This window comes from Trichechus manatus, unplaced genomic scaffold (assembly GCF_000243295.1).
Source record: "Trichechus manatus latirostris isolate Lorelei unplaced genomic scaffold, TriManLat1.0 scaffold00001, whole genome shotgun sequence".
NCBI classification, from domain to species: domain Eukaryota; kingdom Metazoa; phylum Chordata; class Mammalia; order Sirenia; family Trichechidae; genus Trichechus; species Trichechus manatus.
Genome location: NW_004443937.1, coordinates 30,712,991 through 30,735,768, shown reverse-complemented (window position 1 = coordinate 30,735,768; position 22,778 = coordinate 30,712,991). Strand labels below are relative to the sequence as shown.

The 22,778-nt window shown below is 54.5% G+C and overlaps 1 protein-coding gene across 1 annotated transcript in view; it reads left to right on the top strand.

Moving 5' to 3' along the window:
• Positions 1–22,778, top strand: part of POC1A (POC1 centriolar protein A) — a 71,298-nt gene that overhangs the window by 10,364 nt on the left and 38,156 nt on the right. The window contains exons 6-8 of the mRNA XM_023733592.1: positions 1,403–1,536; positions 12,290–12,358; positions 15,443–15,541. Coding sequence (XP_023589360.1) covers positions 1,403–1,536; positions 12,290–12,358; positions 15,443–15,541 — 302 coding nt within the window. The remainder of the gene's footprint in view (positions 1–1,402; positions 1,537–12,289; positions 12,359–15,442; positions 15,542–22,778) is intronic.

Here is a 22,778-nt window from a genome sequence, read left to right as displayed (position 1 = left end):
TGTGTGTGGGTGTGTGTGGGTGGTTTTTTTTTGGGTAGCTCAATGGGGGCGGGGCCAGGGGTGGTGACGCATGGCGCGGTGACGCACAGCGTACTGACGCAGTGCGACCGCGGACGGCGTTGGTTGGTGCGAGAAGAGGGAGAAAAGCTCACAGGCCAGAGAAGGGGCAAGGGCGACGGCTGTGGCCGGGGCCTGAGGCCAGAATGGCGACGGCGGTGACGGTGTGGGCGGAGGAGGCAGAGGCGGAGTCAAAGAGAAAAAAAAGAGTAGCCTTGGTGATGCAGTGGTTAAAGCGATCAACTCTTAACCAAAAGGTCGGCGGTTGGAAACCACCCGCGGCTCGCGGGGAGAAAGATGTGGCAGTCTGCTTCCATGGAGATTTATAGCTTTGGAAACCCTTTGGGGTTGCTTCGAGTCAGAATCAGTTCAACGGCAGTGGGTTTTGGTTGTTCAGTTGTTACTCGGCTGCTAACCTAAAGGTTCGTAATTCAAACCCACCCTGCGGCTTCGCAGGAGAAAGACCCGGCGATCTGCTCTTGTAAAGATTCAGCCTAGAAAACCCTATGGGGCAGTTCTACTCTGTCCTGTAGGGTCACTTTGAGTCGGAATCGGCTTGACGGCAACAGGTTTGGTGGCGCAGTAGTTACGCACTCAGTTGCTAACCGAAAGGTCGGTGGTTTGAACCTACCGGCAGCTCTGCGGGAGAAAAGACTTGGCAGTTTGCTTCCTTAAAGATCATAGCTTAGGAAACCCTATGGGAAAGTTCTGCTTTGTTCTATAGGGTTGCTTTGAGTCACAATTGACCTGACGGAACCTAATGCCAACAACTACATTTTACGTTTGAGGTTAAACGGTTAGGTGATTGGCTGCTAAATGAAGTTTGGTGGTTCAAGTCTATCCATCGGTACCACCGAAGAAAGGTCTGGCAATCTACTTCGGTAAAATCATTGAACACCCTGTGGAGCGCAGACCTATTCTGACACACAGGGTCACTGTGAGTTGGAATCAACTGACAGCAACTGGTTTTTATATTACATTTGGTTTCCCTAAAGTAACAGTATGTAAGACAGAATGAATGCTATATTGGAGTGCTCTTTCTGCTCCAGTTCAACTGCTTGCTGTAGTGGGAGAGTATAGGGGAATCTTTACTTTCTTTAGCCTTGCCCCACCTGCCTCTGCCTGCCCTTGGCTCTGAAGGAATCTTCTCCTGTCGTCTCTGATCATGCTGCTCTCCTAGGAAGTTCTTGTGGGGCTCCCCCAGCTCCTGTGAGTGAAGGCCACCCTGGCCCAGCCCCATCAGAGCCGGGCCCTGAGCCTCTCTTGGCCCTGACCGCCCGTCTGCAGGCTTCACCTGTGCTCCCTGGGCTTCCAGCCAGCACCTGACAGATGTCCTTTCCCCTAGTGCACAGTGCAGCGGTGAACGCCCTCTCCTTCCACCCCTCGGGAAAATACCTCATCACAGCCTCCAGTGACTCGACCCTGAAGATCCTGGACCTGATGGAGGGCCGGCTGCTCTACACACTCCATGGGCACCAGGTGAGGGGCTTCGGGCTGGCGCTCAACAGCGTAGAGTGGGGTGGAGGTGCCTGCTCCAGGCTGTGCACCTGAGGTGGCCTTCCCTTGGAGCCCACTGGAGACAGCTGCAGTGGTGCCCTCACAGCCTGGGCACTGGGGCGAGATGTGGAAATGGGTTTGCCACCTGTAAGACCTGCAGGGAGGTGGGACAGAGGCCTTTCCCCGTGGCCTTGGGCAGAAGCGCAGGGCCTGGTACTGATGCTGCTGAGAAGGGAGTACAGGAGTTAAAGTGGGAGAGGTGGGCGGGGGTGGCATCTGGGCACGGTTGGCAAACTTCGTCCCAGGAAAGTTTGAGTGGATCTGTCCCCCTAGTGGTCTCAGGAATCCCATGGTCCTGCAGTTGAGTGGAGCCCTGGGATCCATGCCCTGAGTTGCCACTGGGGTCTCCTGAGGGTTCTGGGAGAGGCAGATATCGCTGCCTTTGGCGACAAAGACAGTGACAAGGGTTTGGCAGAGGCTGGTTGGAAGGGGCAGAGTCTCCTGTGTGTGTGTGCTTGTTGTTTGGGGGAACTCCTGGAGTGGAATCGAAAGAGCAAAGGCCTTCTCTCTCAGTGACTGTCACCAAAGCTCCTGGTGCCCTGGGCTCTCTGGATGGGTGGTGGCCAGGCTGCGCAGGCTCCTGGGGGTCTGCGCTGGGCTGCTTGGGGCTCTCCTCAGTCCTTGGGCTGGGCGCAGGCCTCTCACACACACCCCTTCAGGAAGTGTGGTTGAGCTGTCTCCTGCTGAGCAGGAGGCAGGCAGGATGGAGAGGGGGGTACAGGCACTCGAGGGCCAGTGAGGCCTGGGAGTGCTCATGGATCCTGGGTGGGGTGTCCGGATGTGGGGTGCCCATCCCAGGGCTCTCTGAGCTGTCACTCTGGATCCCCCTGCCATCTGAGATAGGGCACATGGGGGCCATTTGGCCATGGGTGGGGGCCAGGGCCTTCCCTCCTCCTGCGGCCTTGGGGCCTGGAGGCCACTTGCTGCCCTCAGGCTTGTTAAGGCCTCCCTCTCTTCCCTGTCAGAGGCCCGTCTGGTATGCGGGGCCAGTGGGCCTGTTCACCCTGGGTGGGCCGTCACAGCCAGACATGGGGTATGGCTAGGCTGGAGGGACCGCTGGGCTTGTCACAAGCGTGTAGTCCCCTTGCTGGGGAGCCACCTGTGTTAGCTCCTTGACAGGTCGGTTATTTAAACTCACATGTAACCCGTTTTGGATCTTATCACCAGGAGCACTTTAGAAAACCATGTGAATCCTGCTACCTGTCCCCGCCCCTCTCTAAGGAAGAAAAGCACTACACAAAAACAAGGTGCAGACAGACGTGTGTCAGTGATCCCCGGCGATTCTTCTCTTCCTGTGAGGCCTTAACCAGCTGCCTCCCGCTTGCCCTGTGCACACTCAAACGTGCTCTCTAAGCGAGCACATAAAGGGCAAACTGTTGACATTGTGCTCCCTGAGGAGTGAAATGGAGGTCCCCGGGCATCTCATCACACAATTGCTTGTCTGCTGTTGAGCCTGGAAGCGTGGAAACACAGCAGAGGGACAGCTGGTGGTTTGGGGTGTGGAGACTGGAAAGGGGCTGTGGAACTGCTGGGTCGTTTCTTCAGGGTGCCAAGCTCACAGTGCCCAAAGGAGAGCAGAAAAAAGCAACGAGTTCTCCTCTGTTGATCTTGCCGTCTGTTTGTCCATCCACCTTCACTCCCTGCCCCATTGTGCTGGGCACTGGATGGGGCTCCCGGCCTACAGGGTAGGTAACTCCCTGGGGAGGTGGACAGGGCCGAAGTATGAGGTGGGTGGGGGGACTGGCAGAGGCAGGCTGAGTCTTACAGGGTGCTTGGGGGATGTGGCGAAGAGGCCGGCCCTGCAGACCTCTGTCCCACAGGGTGCAGCTCAGATGAGGACGGGAGCCGGGGCACGAGGCTCACATTTTTTTCTGCCCCCGCCTCCAAAGTTACTGTTGAATACAGCCACTGCAGTGGTTTGCCACAGGTTTTAGGTGCTCTTACTCTTGGGATACCCACGACACCCAGCCCCAGTGCGGGGTCCTGCAGGGGCCAGATGTGGGAGCCCCTGGGCCTGGCAGGCCGTGCCGCCCCACTTTGGCTTACTGAGGGGTCTGCAGACCGATTCGGTAAGGAGGGAGCCCAGCCAGGGCTGCTCTGACTGCCCCATCGCTGCACTCGCCATAACCCCTTGTCTCTTTCCAGAGAACACTGATTCCCTCCTTACCCTCCTCTTCCTCTCTTCGAGACCCATGGGGAGACGGACTGGTGGACAGCTCCATGTTGATTCCCACAGCTGGCCCCAGTGGAGAGGTGCCCGATGTGGGCAGACCTTACCCACTTTCCTTGCTCCTCTACAGAGTCAGGTTATTGCACTGAGAGCACTTTCTCTTAGGGGTTCACCAGAGACGTGGAGGCGTTGTCATGATTGAGGAGTCTAGTCTTGGATCTGGTGTCGGGGTGCCAGTGCATGAGTGTGTGTGAGGTAGGGCTGGCTGAGAGAGCCTTATTTACCCCAAACAAAGCACAGCTCACCCTCCGTGGCCCCAAGCTGGCAACCCTGGGACTGAGGTTTGCCAGGATTTTCTGTGGCTCCTTTGTTGGGCCTGGCTCTGCCCCTGGACTTGGGGAAATTCAAAGTCAGCCAATATTGGCTTCCCAAGGATGGGTAGTGCAGGCTAGTAGCCTTAATTTGGTCAGTTGGTTGAAATAAAGAGCCTGCCAGCTGGGCTGAATGCTTAGTGCTTGTGGAGGTCCATGGCCAAGAGCAGGGGCTGCTCACTCAGCCCTAAGGAGAGAGAGAAATCCCTGGAGGTGGGGCCACACATGACCCAGCATGTTCAAGGACGTGCAGGACTCATGAGGGTTCATGAGAGACGCTGTTGGCCAGTCGGCTCATCTCTGGGATGCTCTTTGAGGCCCCTGTTGACCCTTTGTGGGTACATGTAGCCTTCTCTTGAGCCCTAGGGGGAGGGCCTGGCTAGAGGGCTGATGTCACACTGGGGTGAGGCTGACGGTGGGCTGGAGTTGCACCTGGTGCTCTGTGCTGGTGGTTCCTGCACCTGGTAGCAGGTGGCTCATGGGCTCCCCACTCACAGAGTCTGGGAAGGTGCACAGCTGCGCTGTTTGGTGACATGGCAGTCTGCTCCAGAAGATGGCGATGTAATGGGGATCTGGTGGTTGAGTGCCTGACAGAGCACATCAGCCACCAGCCACTTCGTGAATCGAGTGGCTGGGCAGCTCCAGGGCTTCAGAGTGGGTCCTGGGTGTCAAGGGATTCTGTCCCATAGATGGGGGGGGAAGATGTGAAGGCACTTTTGAGTCCAGGTGGGGAAACTGAGGCCCAGAGAGAGATCTGGACTTGCAGGAGTCTCACATGGCTTAGGCTGACAGAGCTGGGACAAGTACTCAAGTCTCTGCCGTTTCCACCACACTTACTTGCTCACACATATGGTTTTTAAAAGTCAAGTTATGATTTCACTCCTGTTTTCAGATCACTGGTCTGTGTGGATGCTGGCTGGCCTTGTGGCCTCTGTTTTCTGCACGCCCCAGCAGGAGTGAACCCGTGAAACTTTGGCTTGGACTTGGAGGACTCCTTCCTGGCAGTCCCCAGGTAGAAGGGAGGGCCGCTGAGTTTTTCTGCCAGTGGAGCAGCAACTCCCTCGTGCTTCCATTTCCGCCCTGTGAGAAGCAGGTTGAGGGGCGGAGGCCAGCAGAGAGGCCAGCTACAGGGAGCTGCTGCTGGGGTGAGGAGGCCTTGACTGGGAAGGAGGGGTCTGGGTGTTGGGGCCACACCTCCGTGCCCCACTGTGCTGGTGGCCCAAGCGAGCCCACTGGCTGCACACGCACATGCACCTGGGCGCCCCCCTGGAGGCAGTGGGTGGGAGGGGCGGAGACAGAAGGGCCAAGGGAGGCATGCTGTGGGCTGCCGCTGTCTTGTCTGGGTTGAGGCTGGAAGTCTCCCTGACGTACGTTTCGTTGTCTCCTACGGGCATGGGGGCACCTGGATGGAGGAACTTGCTGTGTGCCAAGCTAAGGTTAGGATCGCCCACTGTGGCCCTGGGTCTCCTGGGCTGGACCTATTGCTGGCCTCAAGGGTGTGAGGGCAGCTCATCAGCCCAGGAGTCTGACCCTGTGGCAGTTTAGTGATTCTCTGGCATGTGATCAGCCACACTTTCCATGGGCCTACCTGAGGGCTCTTTGGACTGGTTCGCTTTGTGGTCCTGGGGACGGGCATCGTTTACAAGTTTCCTGAAGTCACCTGAAAAATCCTGATGCTCCTCTCCTGTCACCCTGGCTCCGAAACTCTTAAGTTACAAAAGACTATTTAGGGTCGTGGCTGGGGCTGAGAGGGGCTCCTGCTCCTGCTGGCTGGGACCTCGACGCCAGGAGTGCTGTACCCAGGAACAGAGCCGCTTGACTATAGCTGGGTCACACTGCACTCTTCAGAAGCTTCTGCAGGGCGAGTGTGGCTGAGTGATTTGGGTGGCGGGCAGAGAGCTGGGAGCCCTTGCTGGCTGACCTGCATGGATACTGGCCCCTCAGCTGCCCCGCTGCTCTGACCGTGAGTGAGTTCAGCAGTGGCAGGAGGCAGGGGGTGGCCGCAGGTACTGACATGCCTCATCTTTGCCAGGACAGTGGGGTAGGATGGGTGGAGGAGCCTGTTGGGGCCTAGAGGTAGGGGGCTCCTCCACGTCCAGCCTGAGTCTGCCCATCTTGGGTACAGAACAGACAGGTCAGGGAGATGCTGCCTCTCTGGATATGGAGCAGGGTCCCCCTCCTCAGCCTTCACTCCTGGGAACACTGGGGCTGGTGAAGAGCCTGCCCCAGGCCCCTCTCTAGCACCTTTGACTGAGGCTTAGTGCCGAGGTGTGTTTGGTTGCATGTCTGGCAGGTGATGATGCGCAGCTTTCTACAGAAACACCCAAGTTTTCCCAGGAACAAACAGCTTTTAACTGCCTGTTTCTGGCTGTGAAAACCCATGGGAGCCCCCAACTTGTGCAGTGGAATCATCCCGAGCTCCAGGAGGCTGCAGACTGGGAAGGAGTGGTGTGGGCAGTGAGGTCAGCCCATCCCCAACTTTGCCTCTTACGGGGTGACGGTGGGCAGGACCTTGGCTTTGTTGAGCCTCTTTCTTCCTCTGTGAGATTGACATCCTATTATGTGTTTCTTAGTAGGAAAGGACATGTCTAAATTGCCCAGCACCAGACTGGCACACCGTAGGTTCTCACAGCTCTTGGAAAGTGACCTGATGCTGTTTTCAGTGGGAAGTCTTTACAAGACCATCAGAAGTTTCTTTTGCAGATATGGCCCTGGCACTGAGTGGGTGATGGACAGTGTTCCTTAGAAAAATGAGTCCATGGTGGGGCTGTCCATGGTGACTTAGCCACCCTGTTGATGGGCCTGTCTCCCTCTGGGGTGGGAGACTTGCCTGTTTCCTCTCCTCCCACCACCCAGCGAGTCTCTTGGGAAGTTGTGTGGCTTTTTATCTTGTTTAGGGTTGATCTCCTCTCCCCGAGAACACCCTCCTGCTTTGGCTTTCCTTTCATCACACCGTTCCGGAAGTCTCTCCTCCTGGTGGGGGCTGAGATGACTCCCTGACCCAGACGTGCTTGTCCCATCAGCTGCCCCTCACTACTAGCTCGAGGGTCGTTGTCATGGTTTGTGGCTGTGCCGTGGCTGGCGCCTTGGTCTCTGGGCCTGCCTGCATCGCCCCTGTATTAGCCCGGTCACCAGTTATCTTTGGGGCCTGGCTGCTGGAGGACGGGCCGAGGATCAGGAAGCCTGAGTGACAGCCCTGGGGTTGACTCGGAGCAGCTGGAGGTGCCAGTACCCTTCTGAGGCTCCGGATTGTCCGTGCCGTGACAAGCAGGGGGAAGGGGAGTGCCTGATTCTTGTGGCTTGAACAGACTTTGGGTTGTCAGCGCTGCAGAGGAGCCTCTTCCTCCTGCCTCACCCCTCATTTTACAGAAGGAAGACCAGCTGGGAGAGGGAAGGGCTTTCCCACCGACTGCAGCTGTCATCCGAAGCCTCGTGCCCCGAGCAAGGTCCTCACAGTCTCTGTGGCACGCGTGGGGGCAGTGTACTAGAAATACAGATTTATTTTCTGTATTTTCTGAAACATACTCTCCAGCCACACGCCTGTGGTTTAAGTCCTCTTAAGCTATTTGGGAGAGTGCGGTGGGTGGAATGTGGGTGGGACGTTAAGTCTGGTGTTTATGGCTGTGCAGTTGGTGAACGTGTCCCTGCAGAGTGACTGAGTGGCACAAGGACAGGGGGCACGTGGTCCACAGTGCGGTAGGCAGCCATCGCTGCAGACCTGGAGCCTGCACACGGGCTTGGAGGGTGGGACCCAGAGGTGTTTACTGAGTACCAAGGCCATGGCAGTCAAGGCTGGGGCTGGCAAGTGCCACAAAGGGGGCTCCCTCGAGGAAGGGGACGGGAGTTGGACAGAGGGGCAGGGGCGTGCAGGCTGCCCTTTGGGAGAGGAGGCACTCCGGGGGGAAAGACGCTCTCAAAACGTGCCTCCCCTCCCTGTTTGTCGAGCGTCCTGCGGTCTTTGTCATTTTAGAGAATGACTGGATGCTCAGGAGCTTCGTGTCTAGATTGGGTGGTTGGGCACCTCCTGGGAGAGGTGAGAGGGCATGAAGAGGGAGGGCAGCTCTTTCAGTCCACCGTGAGGAACCAAGAGGTTAGCCTGTCGCTCCGTCCCCTGCCAGCAACGCAGGGTTGAGGGCCAGAGTCGACGTCCTCAGCCGAGGTCGGGAGAGAGCCTGGGCGTTCCGGGGCAGCAGCTTCTGCCCAGAGGCTGCTGCTTTGTCCACTGGGCCGTGATAGTCCCGTGTGCCATCACTTGGACAAAACTCCAGCCCCTAGGGCACAGCGCTGGGCATACTGCAGACCTCGGTAGCCGAGTGCAGGAGCCTCCTTGGCAGGGACCTGAGGAGGAAGCGGCCCAGCAGGCTGGGCTGGGGTTTCTCTGCCCGAACCTGGGGTCGGAGATCAGAGCGCCCAGGCTGAGGCCTTGGGCCTCCTGGGTCTCCATGTCTGCGCGCACGCATCATTTGCGTCTGCTCCTCTTTACCCCTGACTCAGAGCACGTGGTGTGACGGTCCTATGTGTTCACCAGCAGGCAGTGCGTACGAGAACCAACCAAAGAACGTTTCAGAACCCTTGTGAGGTGATGGTAGGGTGGGGGTGCCTTGCTGGGCCTGTTTCATTGTGGCTGTTGTGGGGAACAGTGGTCAAAATTCAGTTGTGCAGGGGCCTCAGCGAGTTAGGGGGAGAGGGTGGAGGAGAGCAGAGAGGTCTGGAAAAGTGCTTGGGGCAGCGGAGTGAGCGTGGCCAGGAGTTGGGATCGAATCACTCTGGGCTCGTTTGTTTTACAGAGCACGTGTGAGTGAAGAAAGCCCACAGCATGGATTACCTGGGATGGAGGGTGGTCAGGGAGAGGCAGCATATGCTGGAATGACTGGATGTGGGCCCAGCCAAGCTCACGGGGCAAGTGTGGCTGGTCAGGAGGGCGGGTGAGGTGGGAGGCTGGGCCACGTTCAAGGTTCAGGATTAATGAAACAGGACCATCTTGCGGAAGACTCTGAGCTGTCCAAGGCGGGGAGCATGGCCCTGTGGAGCATCCCTGCTGTGGACCTGACCTGGAGGAGATGGCATCCAGGGCCTCCGGCAGGTGGACACTGACCGTCGAGAGCCGGATGGAATCCACACTGCCGAAGCCCAGCCAAGGATCAGGATTGCAGGGCTGCTGCTCAGAGTCACACTCAGGAGTCACTGCCAAGGTCCCTGGGACTCGCCTGTGGGAAGAACCAACTTGGCAACGTCCCTGCCCTGAGCTGGTTGGTGTCCTGGATGCATCAAGAGTGATAAATGACATGAAAAGAATAAGCCGCCATGAGGACGGCACAATCTCAAAGCACTCGTGTCAGTCTGTTCACTGTCAATGATGAAGAGAGACTCCCTCCAGCCCCCAGGGTTTGGAAACTGGAGAATGCACTCCTGAATAATGAGTGGGTTAAGGAGGACATCACAGTGGAAATCGCAGAAAATTTGGAAGTTAATGGCAGTGAAAATATTGCATATTAGAAACTTGCGGGATTTATTAAGGTGGTAATCAGAAGCAAATTTGTAGCTTTAAATACATTTATTTAGAACTGAGAAAGGTGAAAAGTAACTGAATTAAGAGCTCAGCACAGGGAACTCAGAAAGAACGGAGGAAGAGGAGAACATTTCTAGCTCACAGCATTTGGGGAGCAGTGAGCAGTCCAGTGCGGCTGGCATGTTGGTGAGGGGGACAGGATGGGTGTGATGGGAGACTAGGCTCTCTGGGACCTCGGAGGCCAAGCTGAGGGATTGGGACCATGATTATCAGGGAGTGTGAAGCGTGTCAGAATGGAGAGCCACATGTACATTCTAGGCCACGTGGGCTCTGGCCCTCAGCGGAGCCCAGGGCTGGCTGTCTTTGCATGTGCCCAAGAAGTGCAGGGGCCCAGTGTGGAAGGCCACTCTTTCCAGGAACACAGAAGGACAGGGTACTGGAGCCCCCAGGCCCCTTAGTGGTGAACAGGCCCTGTTGGGAAGGGCGGAGGCCTCTCTGCTCCAGATTCCCTGCACAGCACATGTTGCACCCTCCGCCCTGGGGTTTCCTGGGCCTTGGGCTGCAGCCCCTCTTGCCTGAAGGGCTCCCAGCACCTGCTCTCTGGCCCTGAGCCCCGCCGGCCACATTCTTCAGTGGTTCCACTGCTGCTGCTGCTCTGCCTCCAGCATCTTATTCCCAGCTTGGCATCTGGTGGCTGAATGATGACAGGAAAGGAGAGTGACCCACGGGTATTTGTTTGGTCACTTACTTGCTGTGGCTTCCTGGAAACCCGCCATTATTCAGTGAGCTCTGGGCAGGCAGAGAGCCCGCCTTGGTTGGTGCTCCATGTACTGGTTTCCTTCCCTTTTCTCTCTTTCCTCTTTGCTTTTCCTCAAAATGAAAATAGTTTTGTGGTTTTCTTTTTATATTAATGTAGCACTGCCATGTAGTCATTGTTAAAAAAAAAAAAATTCAAAGCATGGAAAATTACAGAAATTGCAGAGAATCAAGTAGAAGTTTCCTGACGTTGCATGCCTCCCCGTGATAAGTCCTGTTAACCCTTCGGTAACTGCTGGTGGCAGGGTACCTGAGTGATTCACAGCCTGCCCCATTGCACACTCAGGCCAGTGTTACACGAATGAGGTCACATGGCCCGAAGTGTTTTGCACTCACCAATGTTACTGGGCATTGTTCCCATTGGCGAACGTGGATCTACTTTATCCTGTTTAATGGCAGCATCGGATTTCCGGGGCTGTTAGGGGCATACCCTCACCCCTCTTGTGACTCCCTGCGTAGAGAAGGCAGGTGAGAGGCACAGGCTGGAAGCTTTGTCTTCGTGTCCTGTCGTTCTGTGCTCTCCCCACTTTGGAATGTCACCCTCGGGGAAGGTGAAGGCACGAACCATCCTCTGAGGACAAAGTGGGTTACTGCAGATAAGGCACTCTGAGCCGGCCTGAGCGTTCAGTGGTAGCTGGCATTGTACTTACACTTCATCACGTCCGTTATGGTTACCTCTCAGCAGGGGAGCCATGACAGATTCCAGAGGCGTCGGGGGCACATTCCCTCCTGCCCAGTGTGTCTGATCCTGTGCGGCAGCTCTCGTCTCTTCTGGGACCTCTGAAATTTCCTCAGGGTCCCTCCTCCAGCCCCAAACTGGACTGGAGCTTTCTGGAATTGAGTGGAAGGTGCTTCCCAGTGTTGCTGCCGTTCACGGTTCAGCCTCGTCTCCCCTGCCCGGGGGCACCTCTCATGGGCCACTGGGGCCCAGGCTGCTCCCTGTGCTGGAGGAATTGTGGTGGTCTCGTGACAGTGGCTGTGCTGCTTCATCTAGGGACAAACCTCTCATCCGGTTTTGCTTGGGGAATGCTAGGGACTGGCCACGATAGAAGTCTGACTGGGAGGAGGACATGGTTTATAGTGATTTTGCCAAATGTGGAGTGGATTTCAGGCATGGAGAAGGAGATCACAGCACTGCCCCCATGCCTGGCCATGCTCACTGTCCCTCACAGCGCTGAGCGCTGCCTGGCATCCTTTCAGATGGTCATGCAGACCTTCAGCCCCTGGGAAACCAAAGCAGGGTCGTCTCCTCCCAAGGCCCTAACATAAGGAAGGTCACGCACACATCAGAGGGGCACGTCCTGTCACTCTCCTGTGCAGGTCTCCTTCCCTGCCCTGGTTCCAGCTTCCATGACACCTGGACTTCCTGACTGCGCCCTGCCTCTGTGTGAGCCACTGGCTCCTCCTCGGGGCTTCCCACTTCTCTGCTTAGCAGCAGGGTGGTGGTGGGGCATGGCCCTGGGGCAGAGGGACCAGAGGTCTGGTCCTAGTGCTGTGGCCTGGAGCAAGCCAGTGCCCCTCTCTGACCTCCAGCTCCTCACTGGGGGAGTGGGGATAGTACCCACCCGTGACCCCAGGGCCTGGCATTTGTTTTGTTAGCTGGGCTCAGGAACAGAGGTCTCAGCCCCGGCGCTTGGGCCTTGCCACACGCAGGCTCCTAGGCCAGAGGCTGCAGAGGACTGTGGGTGCAGTGAGGTTCTCAGCCCTTTATCCTGCTGCTGCTTTCATTCAGCAGCTTCTAGTTTTCTTCTGTTTGTTGAGAATCTAGAGTGACCTTTGGTGTTTGTTCTTTTTTGCTTGTTCTGACAGGGACCAGCCACCACTGTTGCCTTTTCAAGAACGGGGGAGTATTTTGCTTCTGGAGGTTCTGATGAACAAGTGAGTAAAGAATGGTCTAAGGAATCTCAGCTGATACTGATAAGATAGAATCTTGGGGACAGGTTGGATTCTACCAGCTTCGCCTTTGGGTGGTTTTCCACAACGTGGAAGGCTCTGATGAGGTTGGGGTGGGGCACTCAGACCCAGGGCCCTCACCTCCCCAGAGCGGGTCTCCTTCAGGCGCTGACTCCGGGGCAGCCTCTCAAACCCTCATTACCCAAACCATGTGAGTTAGGAGTCTGGGGCTATCATTTTTCATTGCCATGAAAAAGTTAAAAGTTTTTTTTGTAACTTCCTTTTTTACTGATTATAGATGAGTGATTAAATAATGATGATGATACTTACTGCGGGCCTGATAATGTAGCTAATGGGGCAAGAGCTATACACACGTTACCTCCTTCAGTCCTCACGGCAGCTCTTTGGGGCAAGCACCCTCATCACCCCACTCCGTAGATGAGGAAGCTGAATCTCAGCAGATGGCAAAGCTGGTCAGGCACCGGGGCACCTCTGACTCCAGAGTAGTGCCCCTGACCTGGAAGCCTCTACTCCATCATCTACCTGCCTCTGCTCCCTGGCTGCTGTGCGCTGGCTGAGGGGCAGAGAGGCCACAGCCCCCCCCCCACACACACCCTTTGTGCCCTGGTGCCTTCTGCCCAGACTGCCGCGCACCAAGGACCCATCTCTTGGGCTGGGCACCCTGCCCGTGGGGCCTAGCCCAGAGCCTAGACCAGAGGCTTCTTGGAAATATCTCTGAGTCCCTGCCCAGTGCTGCTCATCCAGAGAACTGTACTCTCTTTAGGCAGTGGGGAGGGGTGGCTGCTCTGAGCCACTGTCAACCTGGCGGGTCACCGAGAATGTTCTTCCCAGTGTACTGGGCCTCACAGCTCTGACTCCTCAGCCCAGGAAAGTCCCACTGGCTTTATAGCGAGCCCAGCTCTGGCCCCAGATTTACCGCTTTGGGTTCAGTGGCATTGGGCATATCTGCTGCAAAAGACCTCTTTAAAGTGTCAAAAAGCAAAGATGTCACTTTAAGGACTAAGGTGTGTCTGACCCAAGCCATGGTGTTTCCAGTTGCCTCATATGCATGTGAAAGCTGGGCAATGAATAAGGAAGACTAAAGAATTGATGTATTTGAATGATGGTGTTGGTGAAGAATATTGAATATACCAATGACTGCCAGAAGAATGAACAAATCAGTCTTGGAAGAAGAAGTACAACCAAAATGCTCCTTAGAAGCAAGGATGGTGAGACTTTGTCCTACGTACTTTGGACACGTTATCAAGAGGGACCAGTCCCTGGAGAAGGACATCGTGCTTGGTAGAGCACAAGGTCGGCAAAAAAGGAAGACCCTCAACGAGATGGACTGACACAGTGGCTGCAACAGTGGGCTCAAATATAGCAAGGATTGTGAGGATGACGCAGGACCAGGCAGTGTTTCATTCTGTTGTACATGGGGTCGCTGTGAGTTGGAACAGACTTGACAGCACCTAACAACAACAAGGCAAAGGGAGGTTTGAGGCTCTTTTAGCACAGCCTGGATAAGAGATGTAGCGTCTTTCTACACCAGCACCCTGTCCTATGCTAACTAGCCGGGGGAGGAGGAAGGCAGAGGGGACCCCTGAGCTTTCCCTGCACGTGGTGGCCTGGCTCATTGTTTAGAAGACTAGGGAAACTAGTACAGTAAATTCACACAGCAGATGAAGTCATGGTAAAAGAAATTCACAGAGCACAAGAGGCTGCCTGGTAGAATGTAAGGCTTCTGCCCCCCGGCCCCTCCTCAGGCAGCTCCGTGGCTGCCATTTTAAAGTCTGCTCAGAGAGCTTTTTTGGAGTGACGTTTGGTGTTACCGCTTCGCACGTGCTAGGGATCCTTCCACTCGCAGGCATTTATTCAGCAGTTAGATTTGCATCTCACACAGGGACCCGATAAATAAGGTGTGTGCTGACGCTCTGTTTGCAAAGGTGGAGAATGAAGGACTTCACTGCTCCTCAGTCGGGGCACCGTAAACAGCGGGCTGCTCACCGAGTGCTGAGGAGCCTCACGAAGAACCCGGCTCCTGGGTGCATCCTTACGGGGAGTGCCTGCCTGGGCACACTGAGTTCTCATCTTGTGCAGATGAGCTGAGTTTCTATGGACCGCTGAGCCCACGCTCTACAGTTTCTGTTCTAAAAGGCCCACGTCAGCCATTTTGGATGCAGCCCTAGAAGAAGACAGTGGCATGTTGCCAACAACCCTCCAGCGGGGTAACTCACTTGATCCCCAGGAAGGCGTGTCCCTTGGGGCTTTTGTTAGGAGCTTTGGGACGTGATCTTGTTTAAAGGAAGATATTCATGGGGAAGGTATTTTATGTAGCTGATCTTAGCCTTTGGCATTGTGGCTTATGTTACTGAGTACTCCCTGGGTACCAGCGTCTGTGTCAAGCCACCCCCTGTGAGCCTCACAGCAGCCCTATGAGGTGGGAACTAGGACCGTCTCCTTTTTCACAGACAAGGGAAGTGAGGCACAAAGAGGTTGAGTCACTTGCCTAGGGTCACACAGTAAGGGTTCAAGCCAGGATCTTCACCCCAGTAGTCTGGCCTGGAGTCTGTCTTAATCACTTCTCATAGTGTAACAGGCCAGGAGCTTCGAGTAGTGGAGGAGACAAATTAAATAAGGAAACAGAAGAAACAGCTTAAGTAACTACCAATTCTGATGCTATGAAAGAAGTAAAGAGGGGGCTGTGATAAAAATTAATAGGCTAGTCACGGAAGGCTTTTCTGAGAAGGTGAAGTTGAGGTGGAGACTTGGGCCTGAGGGGGAGCCAGGCTTGTGAAGCTTGGGGTTCTGAGTACCCCGGGCACAGGGACCAGCAAGTGCAAAGGCAGTCACTCAAACTTGGTGGCACATCCAGATCCTCTTGAGGCCTGTCAAAGAAGCCACAGGGATGTGGAGGTGGGGAGGGTCCTGGAGTCAGGGTATCAGATGGGACCACTATCCCGCCACTGGCCCAAACTTTAGGGGTGTCCCCTGGGCCATTTTGTGGGTGAAGTAGACTGGCGAGGGCTTTTTCTCCTCCTGATTCTGTGTGCTTCCTGGTCTTGGCAGGTAATGGTTTGGAGGAGTAACTTTGATGTTGCCGATTATGGCGAAGTCGTAAAAGTTCAGAGGCCCCCAGCCATGCTAACAAGTTCTGCCGGGAATCTGGTAAGTGGCAGGAGTGTACTGAGTCCTGTGACTCTGGAGGCTGGGGTTGTGGTGAACAGCTGTGGGCTTAGAGACGGTGGGGGGCTAGAGCTTAGGCCATTCAAGGGAGAAACGGGCCCTGGTAAGGTCTTGTCATCTACCAAACAGTACTTTGACATTTGTGGTGCTTCATTTTAAATCTAGAATGAACAAGCAAGACATAAAGAGACTGTTGGTAGGCTGCTGGGTGCCCAGGTGTGGGGTTGTTTCCATACCACGTGCTGCTGATTGCTTGAGGCCTGAGGAAATGAAAGACCTTTCTCGTAGGAGCCCTGGGCGGCAGGGCCTGAAGCCACAGCTGGGGTGAATGGGAAAGCCCATGTGGCTCTCACTTCCTTTTTTTTTCTTTTTTTCTTTTTTTAAGCCTTGGAGAGGAGTAAGTTCCTCAGCCATGAACCATTTTTAGGATCTTTGTTGGTAGAGGGCATTTGGTGTTCTTGAATTAAAATATTTAACAGTGTTTTTGGATGAATATTTGGGGAAAAAATTGATAACTGCCACGGGTGTGTTGAGTAAGGCACTTGTGCATCAGCTGAAATAAGTGTAAAGCTGAAGATGATGGGAACCCGAGGGTTTTAGCTCCTGTGGTCACAGCCTGTTGACGTCTGTACTGCCTAGACCTCAGAGGCAGCATGGCCTCAAGGACACAGGCCGGAACAACAGGAAGTGGCTTGTCCAGAGCCCCCAGAAGTCAAGGCCGGAGCCCAGAATAGAGCCAGGAAGTCTCCTGCGTCCACCCTGGGACTTTCTTTGGCTCCAACAGATTGGCTTTCCCTCCCTGACTCCCCATGAAGCCATTTGTTCCCATGCTACCTTTAGGCCCCCACAGAACCGTCCTCACAGCTCTGCCCACTGGGCATCATCGCCTGGGGCCCACATAGGGGAAAGGATGTGATCTGGGGGTCAGAGAACTGGGGTTGAGCCCTGGTTGTGTCGCCCTAGGCGAAGCACCCACTCTTCAGGGCTCCATAATGGGACCTGAACACCCCAACAGGCAGGCTCTGAGGACCCCACGTGTAACGTAGGTGAGCTGTGCTAAGCCACAAAGTGGCTGGTTAATCCTGAATCATTCTTTGTTTAGATCAGGGCTTTGTCCTTATCTGCCCTAAGCACCTTTGAGATTCTGAGTTATGTGGGCCACCTGCAGACACATGCCCAGGCCCGCACTTGCACACTGCGTGGTGTACTCTTCCAGGGCCTTCTCTGATCTTGGGACTCCCAGGTTAAGAGAAGAGCTTGTTTTTAAAACACTGTTTAATGGTTGGGTTTCCTCGTGAGGGTGCAAGGGAAGCTGACATGTGTCCTCACCCTTCCTGCCTGAGGTCTTCCCTAGAGCTGAGATAATATCTAGTGACTGGCTCCCTGGCGGCTAGCCAGGGTGGCTCTAGCCAGGGTGGCTCAGCGCCCGGAGGAGCCCATGAGCCCTACAGCCATTTCCTAGGAACTTGCGAGTCCCATGAGCTTCTGCCCCCTCCAGCTCTGTCCACACACCCAGGGTTTCTCAACAGTGGCACTGTTGCTATTTTGGGCCAGCTAATTCTTTGTTGTTGTAAGGGCTGTCCTGTGCGTTTCGGGGTGCTCAGCAGCATCCCTGGTCTCTCTTCACTAGATGCCAGCAGCACCCCAGTTCCCCAGCTGCAACAACCAACAATGTCTCTAAACATTGCCAAATGTCCGCCAGGGGCACAGAATTGACCCCAGGTGGGAATTACCGCAATAACTCCTGTCTCAGGTGGGAGCCCAGAAAGGAAGCTGGTCTAGCAGCAGGAGGAGTGTGGCAAAGAGGGGCTGTCCTAGTGGTGGGAGCACCATGGGGTGGGGCGGAAGGAGCCATTCCCTGGGGTGAGGACTCCAGAGCAGGTTCCTGCTGGATTGGGGCATATCTGGGTTCCTGCCAGAAGCCCGTTTTGTAGGAATGTTGTTTGGCCTGTCAAGCTTCGGGATCTTGCAGAGGCGATGGTAAACAACAAAAAAAGACTTTTTGCCTGTAGCAGCTTGGTGTTTCTCCCTCATCATTAGAGTTGTTGTTACCCTACCTGCCCAAGGGCTTTCCAGCTCTGAGATAATATCTGGTGAGGGGTTTGGTGACTGATCAGGGTGGCTCGGCTGCTCCAGGGGCTCAGAAATCTGGGCCTCAGGTTCTGAAGCTGCATTTGGGAATTTTAGGAAGCCATTTGGGCCAGGTGCTGGGTGTTAAATTCCTGGCCATGTGCCTGTTCCAGCGTGGCAGTTGAAAGCCAGTGGGGCAGACACGACCCGGCAGCTCTGGGAGCCTGCGGCAGTCCCCATGCCCTGGAAACACCCTGCCGTGGCCGTGGTGTCTCAGCGCTCATTCTTGGAATGAAGGCTGTCCTTGAGCCCACTCCGCACAGAGCTCTGTTCACTGCACGGTGCTATTTTCAACTGCTGGTTGAAATGCACAGCTTATTTTTAGGCATATTTCATGTTGCAAAGCAAAAACCACTTCCCAGACACTCAGAATGAGAATAATGGGTTCCATTTTCCCTCTATTTTTGGCGGAATTGTGCATGAGGTGGAATTTCAGGGCTTGTGGCTGAGGAGCACTCTCTGCTTTGAAGATTGCAGATGAAGGATTGAAGCCTATGCTCTGGGCTGGGTGGGCGGGACACAACAGGCTTCAAGGCTGGAGGAGGCTTGGAATGGACATTGCGGCGAGACAAGTGGCCCGCACAGGTTAGGCAGGGCTCGGGGAGCTGTCGCAGTGGGTTTCTGCTGGTGTTTTCAAGGGTCCGGTGCTTTGCTCTGTTCCCTGCCATGTCTGGGCTACTCGCCCCCTCTGCGTTTATCCCTGCAGGCTCTGACCCCCTCCTGCTGTCTATGCTCTGGAGCCTGTCTCTGAGGCATACCACCTGCCCTTCCAAGCCCCAGCCACCATAGGGCCAACTTCTGCCTCAACCACAGAAGCATTTTTTGACCACTTTTAAATAGCAATTTTTAAATAGCAAAGATGCATTTATCTGATCTACTCTTGCCTCCTTCCAAACATGTGAGGGCCCGTTATGCAATTGGGAAGGCAGGTTGTGCGGGCAGGGTGGGAGGGGAAGAACGCAGAGTTCTAGGTAACTCAGTGAAACCGAAAAACAAAATCACTTCCTGAGCTCTCAGGGCTGGCTGCCCTCGGTCCCGACAGTAACCTTGAGTTCTGGGGCCGAGGGCTTTTCTCCCTTGCCTCTCAAGACCTCCTCATTTTAACGGGAAAATCTCGACTGTGGTTAAGAGTCTGGGTTCTAACTTCAACAGACTTACGTTTGAATCCTGCCTCTGCCTTGCCTAGGCTGTGACCCTGGGCTCATGGCCTGGCCTCTGTGAGGCCGTTTCCTCTTCTGTCACGTCAGGAGATGCTGGGCCCTCCTTCGGAGATTGTGTGAGGTGGGGCACGCCAAGCAGGTGCTTGGACTGTGCCTGGCACCTGGCTAGTGCTCACCAGGCTTTCACTGTTTTAAAACGTTCCTTTTCACTCCTCTGTCTGATTGAGCGTTAGGTGACCCCCACCCTGCCCAGTCAAGGTGATTGGGATGAGGGCAAGCAGGTGGGGGTGGGTGGTTCTGACTAGGAAAATTTTTAGTGTTGACTGCTCTTTGCAAGTGGCCCTTGTCCCACAGTGAGCTTTAGACCCTTGCAGGCATCAGTGGTCCTTCCCCACCCACTTCTGTCATTCACTGGGGCAAAGTGCCTGGGGTGAGAAACCAGATCCTGAGCAGCCACCTCAGGTGCCCAGGGCCCGCAGAGTCTTGTTGCTAGAACTGTTCCCCAGGAAGATGATGCTGGGTCAGCTAAGAACGTCTAACTTGAACCTGCAGCCTCATCCTTCTTTGAGGACGGCCTGCTGTTAACTCATTCCTCTGGTTCTGAGGGTGAGGCCTTACCCACCTCTTGTGTCCACGCCTCAGGCTCCATGTTTCCATTTGGGTGCCACCACAGGGATGGGCTTGACTTAGGGTTCTTGAACCCCACTTCCTGGACCAGAGACTCCTGGCACTAGATTTCGTCCTGTGTTGAGGATCTAGAGGTGCTGGGTGCCTGTGGCAGTAGTTCAAGATTGAGTCTCACCCCAGGCACCTTGCCCTGGGGAGTCATGGGGGTGGGGAGGTGGAGAAGAGGCTGTTTCCACCTGCCACATAGATTTGCTTTCTCATCTGAGAGCGTGGAAGACTTGGATCTCTCTTCTGACGACACAAGTTTCTGGCCTGGCATTTGCTGACTCTGGATGGCTGTAAAAATGGCATGGCAGCACCATTGTCCAACCTCCTTGTCTAATTTTGCAAGGGGAAGGAGAGAGAATCACCATCAGCATCAGCCCATGACTGGTTCCTATGAGATGGAAGTCAGACATACTTCCACCCTGCAACCTTTTTACCAGTTCTGACACCAGCTGCCCCTCCCATGGCACTCTGTACTTCTCTGCTGGGTTCGATAACTCATTGCTACAATCACACAGAACTCACAGACCATATGGGGTTTATTAGGGAAGTAACAGGTTACAATTCAGGATCAGGAACCACTCAGGGCACAGTTCTTTGGTCAGGACAGCTCCTTGGCCGTGCTCACAGGCAGGCCTCTCCTTCGGCCCCTGTTCTACCTGGCTGGCCTCTGCCCGGCTCAGGCAAGTGTTAACAAAGCTTTTTAGCTCCCTGATAACAGCCCAGAGGTACCCCACTCCTCCAGGAAACCTCTTGCCCAAAGGCGCCCAGCTCTCTTGCTCTGTGGGTTGGCATGACCACTGTAACCACCTTGCTCCGTGGGCCCGGAAGCCCACTGTGCTGTCTCATGCTGGTCTCCTGATTCTGCTGCCGCCGTTTCTCTGCCACTGTTTCTCACGTTCTGCCGTTTCTCGCCGTCTTGCACCGTCTCCAGTGTTACAGCTCTGTCTTCTAGGTCTAAGAGATTCTCAGTGCAGGGACCCTGGGTCCAAAGAATGCGTTCCACTCCCAGCTCCTCTTCTTGGTGGTAGTGAGGTCCCCTCGTTAGGGTTCCATATTACCTTACTTACATGGTCCCACCCCCCATAAGGGTGCCATGCAGCTTATTTGAATTACTAGCAAGCTGTCCAATCCCCTTGGTGGGCTACAAGCACCTCATTTCCATAGTCCCACCCAGTCAATTGGTGGGAGCCACAAGACCATGGTGAGAAAGGCCATGTAAAAGCGACCCACCACAGAGCATTGATGGAGGTTCAGACAAGAAGGGTTGCTTTTTTCCACCTTTACCTACATGGAAATCATGGAAAGTGCTCTGGGTTTTTTAGTTTCTGTGGGAAGAGAGAGGAGACTAGAAATAAAGAAGGGTCAGGAGGCGGGTCCAAGATGGCGGAGTAGTCAGACACTTCCGGTGGACCCTCTTACAACAAAGACCCGAAAAAACAAGTGAATTGATTATATGTGGCAATCTGGGAGCCCTTGCCATCAAAGGCAGAGTTGAGGAATGACTCAGTGGCAGGGGGAGGGAGAGACAATTCAGAAGCAGTGAGGAGTTGCCAGACCTGACCTGGCGAGAGCCTGAGCCCTTCAGGCCTGATCAGCTCGGGGGTGAGCGGTGAGGCAGGCAAGCATTGGTGCTTGGCAGGTGTATTCTGCACAGGGAGAGACCCAGCCGCTGATGGTTTCCTCGGCCACACAGAGCCAGTGAGAAGCAGCCCTTGATTGCTGAAAGGTAAGTATTTGCATCTAGCCTACTGCGTGGATGAAAAACAGGCCCCGGAGGGAAAAACCTCTCTTGCTCTGCACTGGGTCCCAAACTGGCTTCAGCAATTGCCAAGTCCCCTGGGCCAGAAGGAGGATCCGTCACACGCCCAGCGCCGTTCTCCCTCCCTTTGAGACTGAGCAAATTAACAAACAGGAAAAAATAAACTGCCAGCTCCCCTAAGCCAGGAATCCAGCGTAGGCACAGCTCCTTTGCCTAGGCACAGGCATAAGGGATCCACGGACTCCGAGTGCCTTCCCCCGCATAGACTTGTGTGGTTTCATCTCAACAGCATAGGCCCTCATTACCGCAATACAAAAGGGTGTATACCAGAAGTCTAACTTCAACTGTTTCTGCTGTGAAGTGGCAGGTTCTTCACATTTGACACTGCTCTGCCCATTAAGCAGGGTCTTCACCTACCCACATCAGGGGCCTGAGGACTGGTGGCTCCATCCATGCCACCTAGCCACCTGAGACAGGGACCCATGGATAAGAGGTGCCGTCCAGTCCTTTCAGCCAGCAGCATTAGGTGCTCACAGTCCTGCTGCAAAACCCACACACCTACGCGCTCCACGGAACAGGGACACGCCTTCCTCCTGGACACTCGGGGGGCAGCTGTCAGCCCCCTGCCTTGCTCAGAGTGTGTCCCTCTGCTGCAGCCAGATGCCTGTGCCTACACCAATCACCCATACCTGTCTAGGACTGTGAGTGAGGGCCTACACCACACACTTGGTGGCTATCTACCTGGGCAGCTGAGCTGAATCCATACAGGACGAGTGGGTGGACTCCTGAGCTCACATACCTAGTAACAGATCTAACCACCTGGTGACAGGATATTAGAGCTTCAGAGGTGCCAATAATCAAACTAGCTCATAGGAGCAGCCTATTTGGACATGTCAAAACAAAACAAGAAGCTAGGACACAGTAAGCAAACATAAAATAAATAAATATAATAACTTATTGATGACTCAGAGACAACTGTCAATATCAAATCACATAAAGAGGCAATCCATGGTGGCTTTAGCAAGTTCCCAAAATAAAGAATCTAGAAATTTTCCAGAGGAGGAAAATTTCTTGGGATCTCTGGAAAATTTCTTGGGATTACCAGAGGCAGAATACAAAAGATTAATATACAGAACTCTTCAAGAAATTAGGAAGGAAATTAAGCAAAATGCAGAACATGCAATAGAGGAGATTAAAAAGATTAGAGAAGAGCATAATGACAAATCTAATAGGCTGCAAGAATCCATAGACAGCAATCAGAAATCCAGAAGATAAACAGTAAAATTTCAGAATTAGACAACTCAGTAGAAACCATAGGAGCAGAATTGAGGCAATGGAAGTCAGAATGAGTGAGACTCAAGATAAAGCACTTGACACCAACTTATTTGAGAAAAAATCAGATTAAAGGATTTAAAAAAATGAAGAAACCCAAAGAATTATGTGGGACTCTTATTAAGAGGAATGGTCTGCGAGTGATTGGAGTGCCAGAACGGGG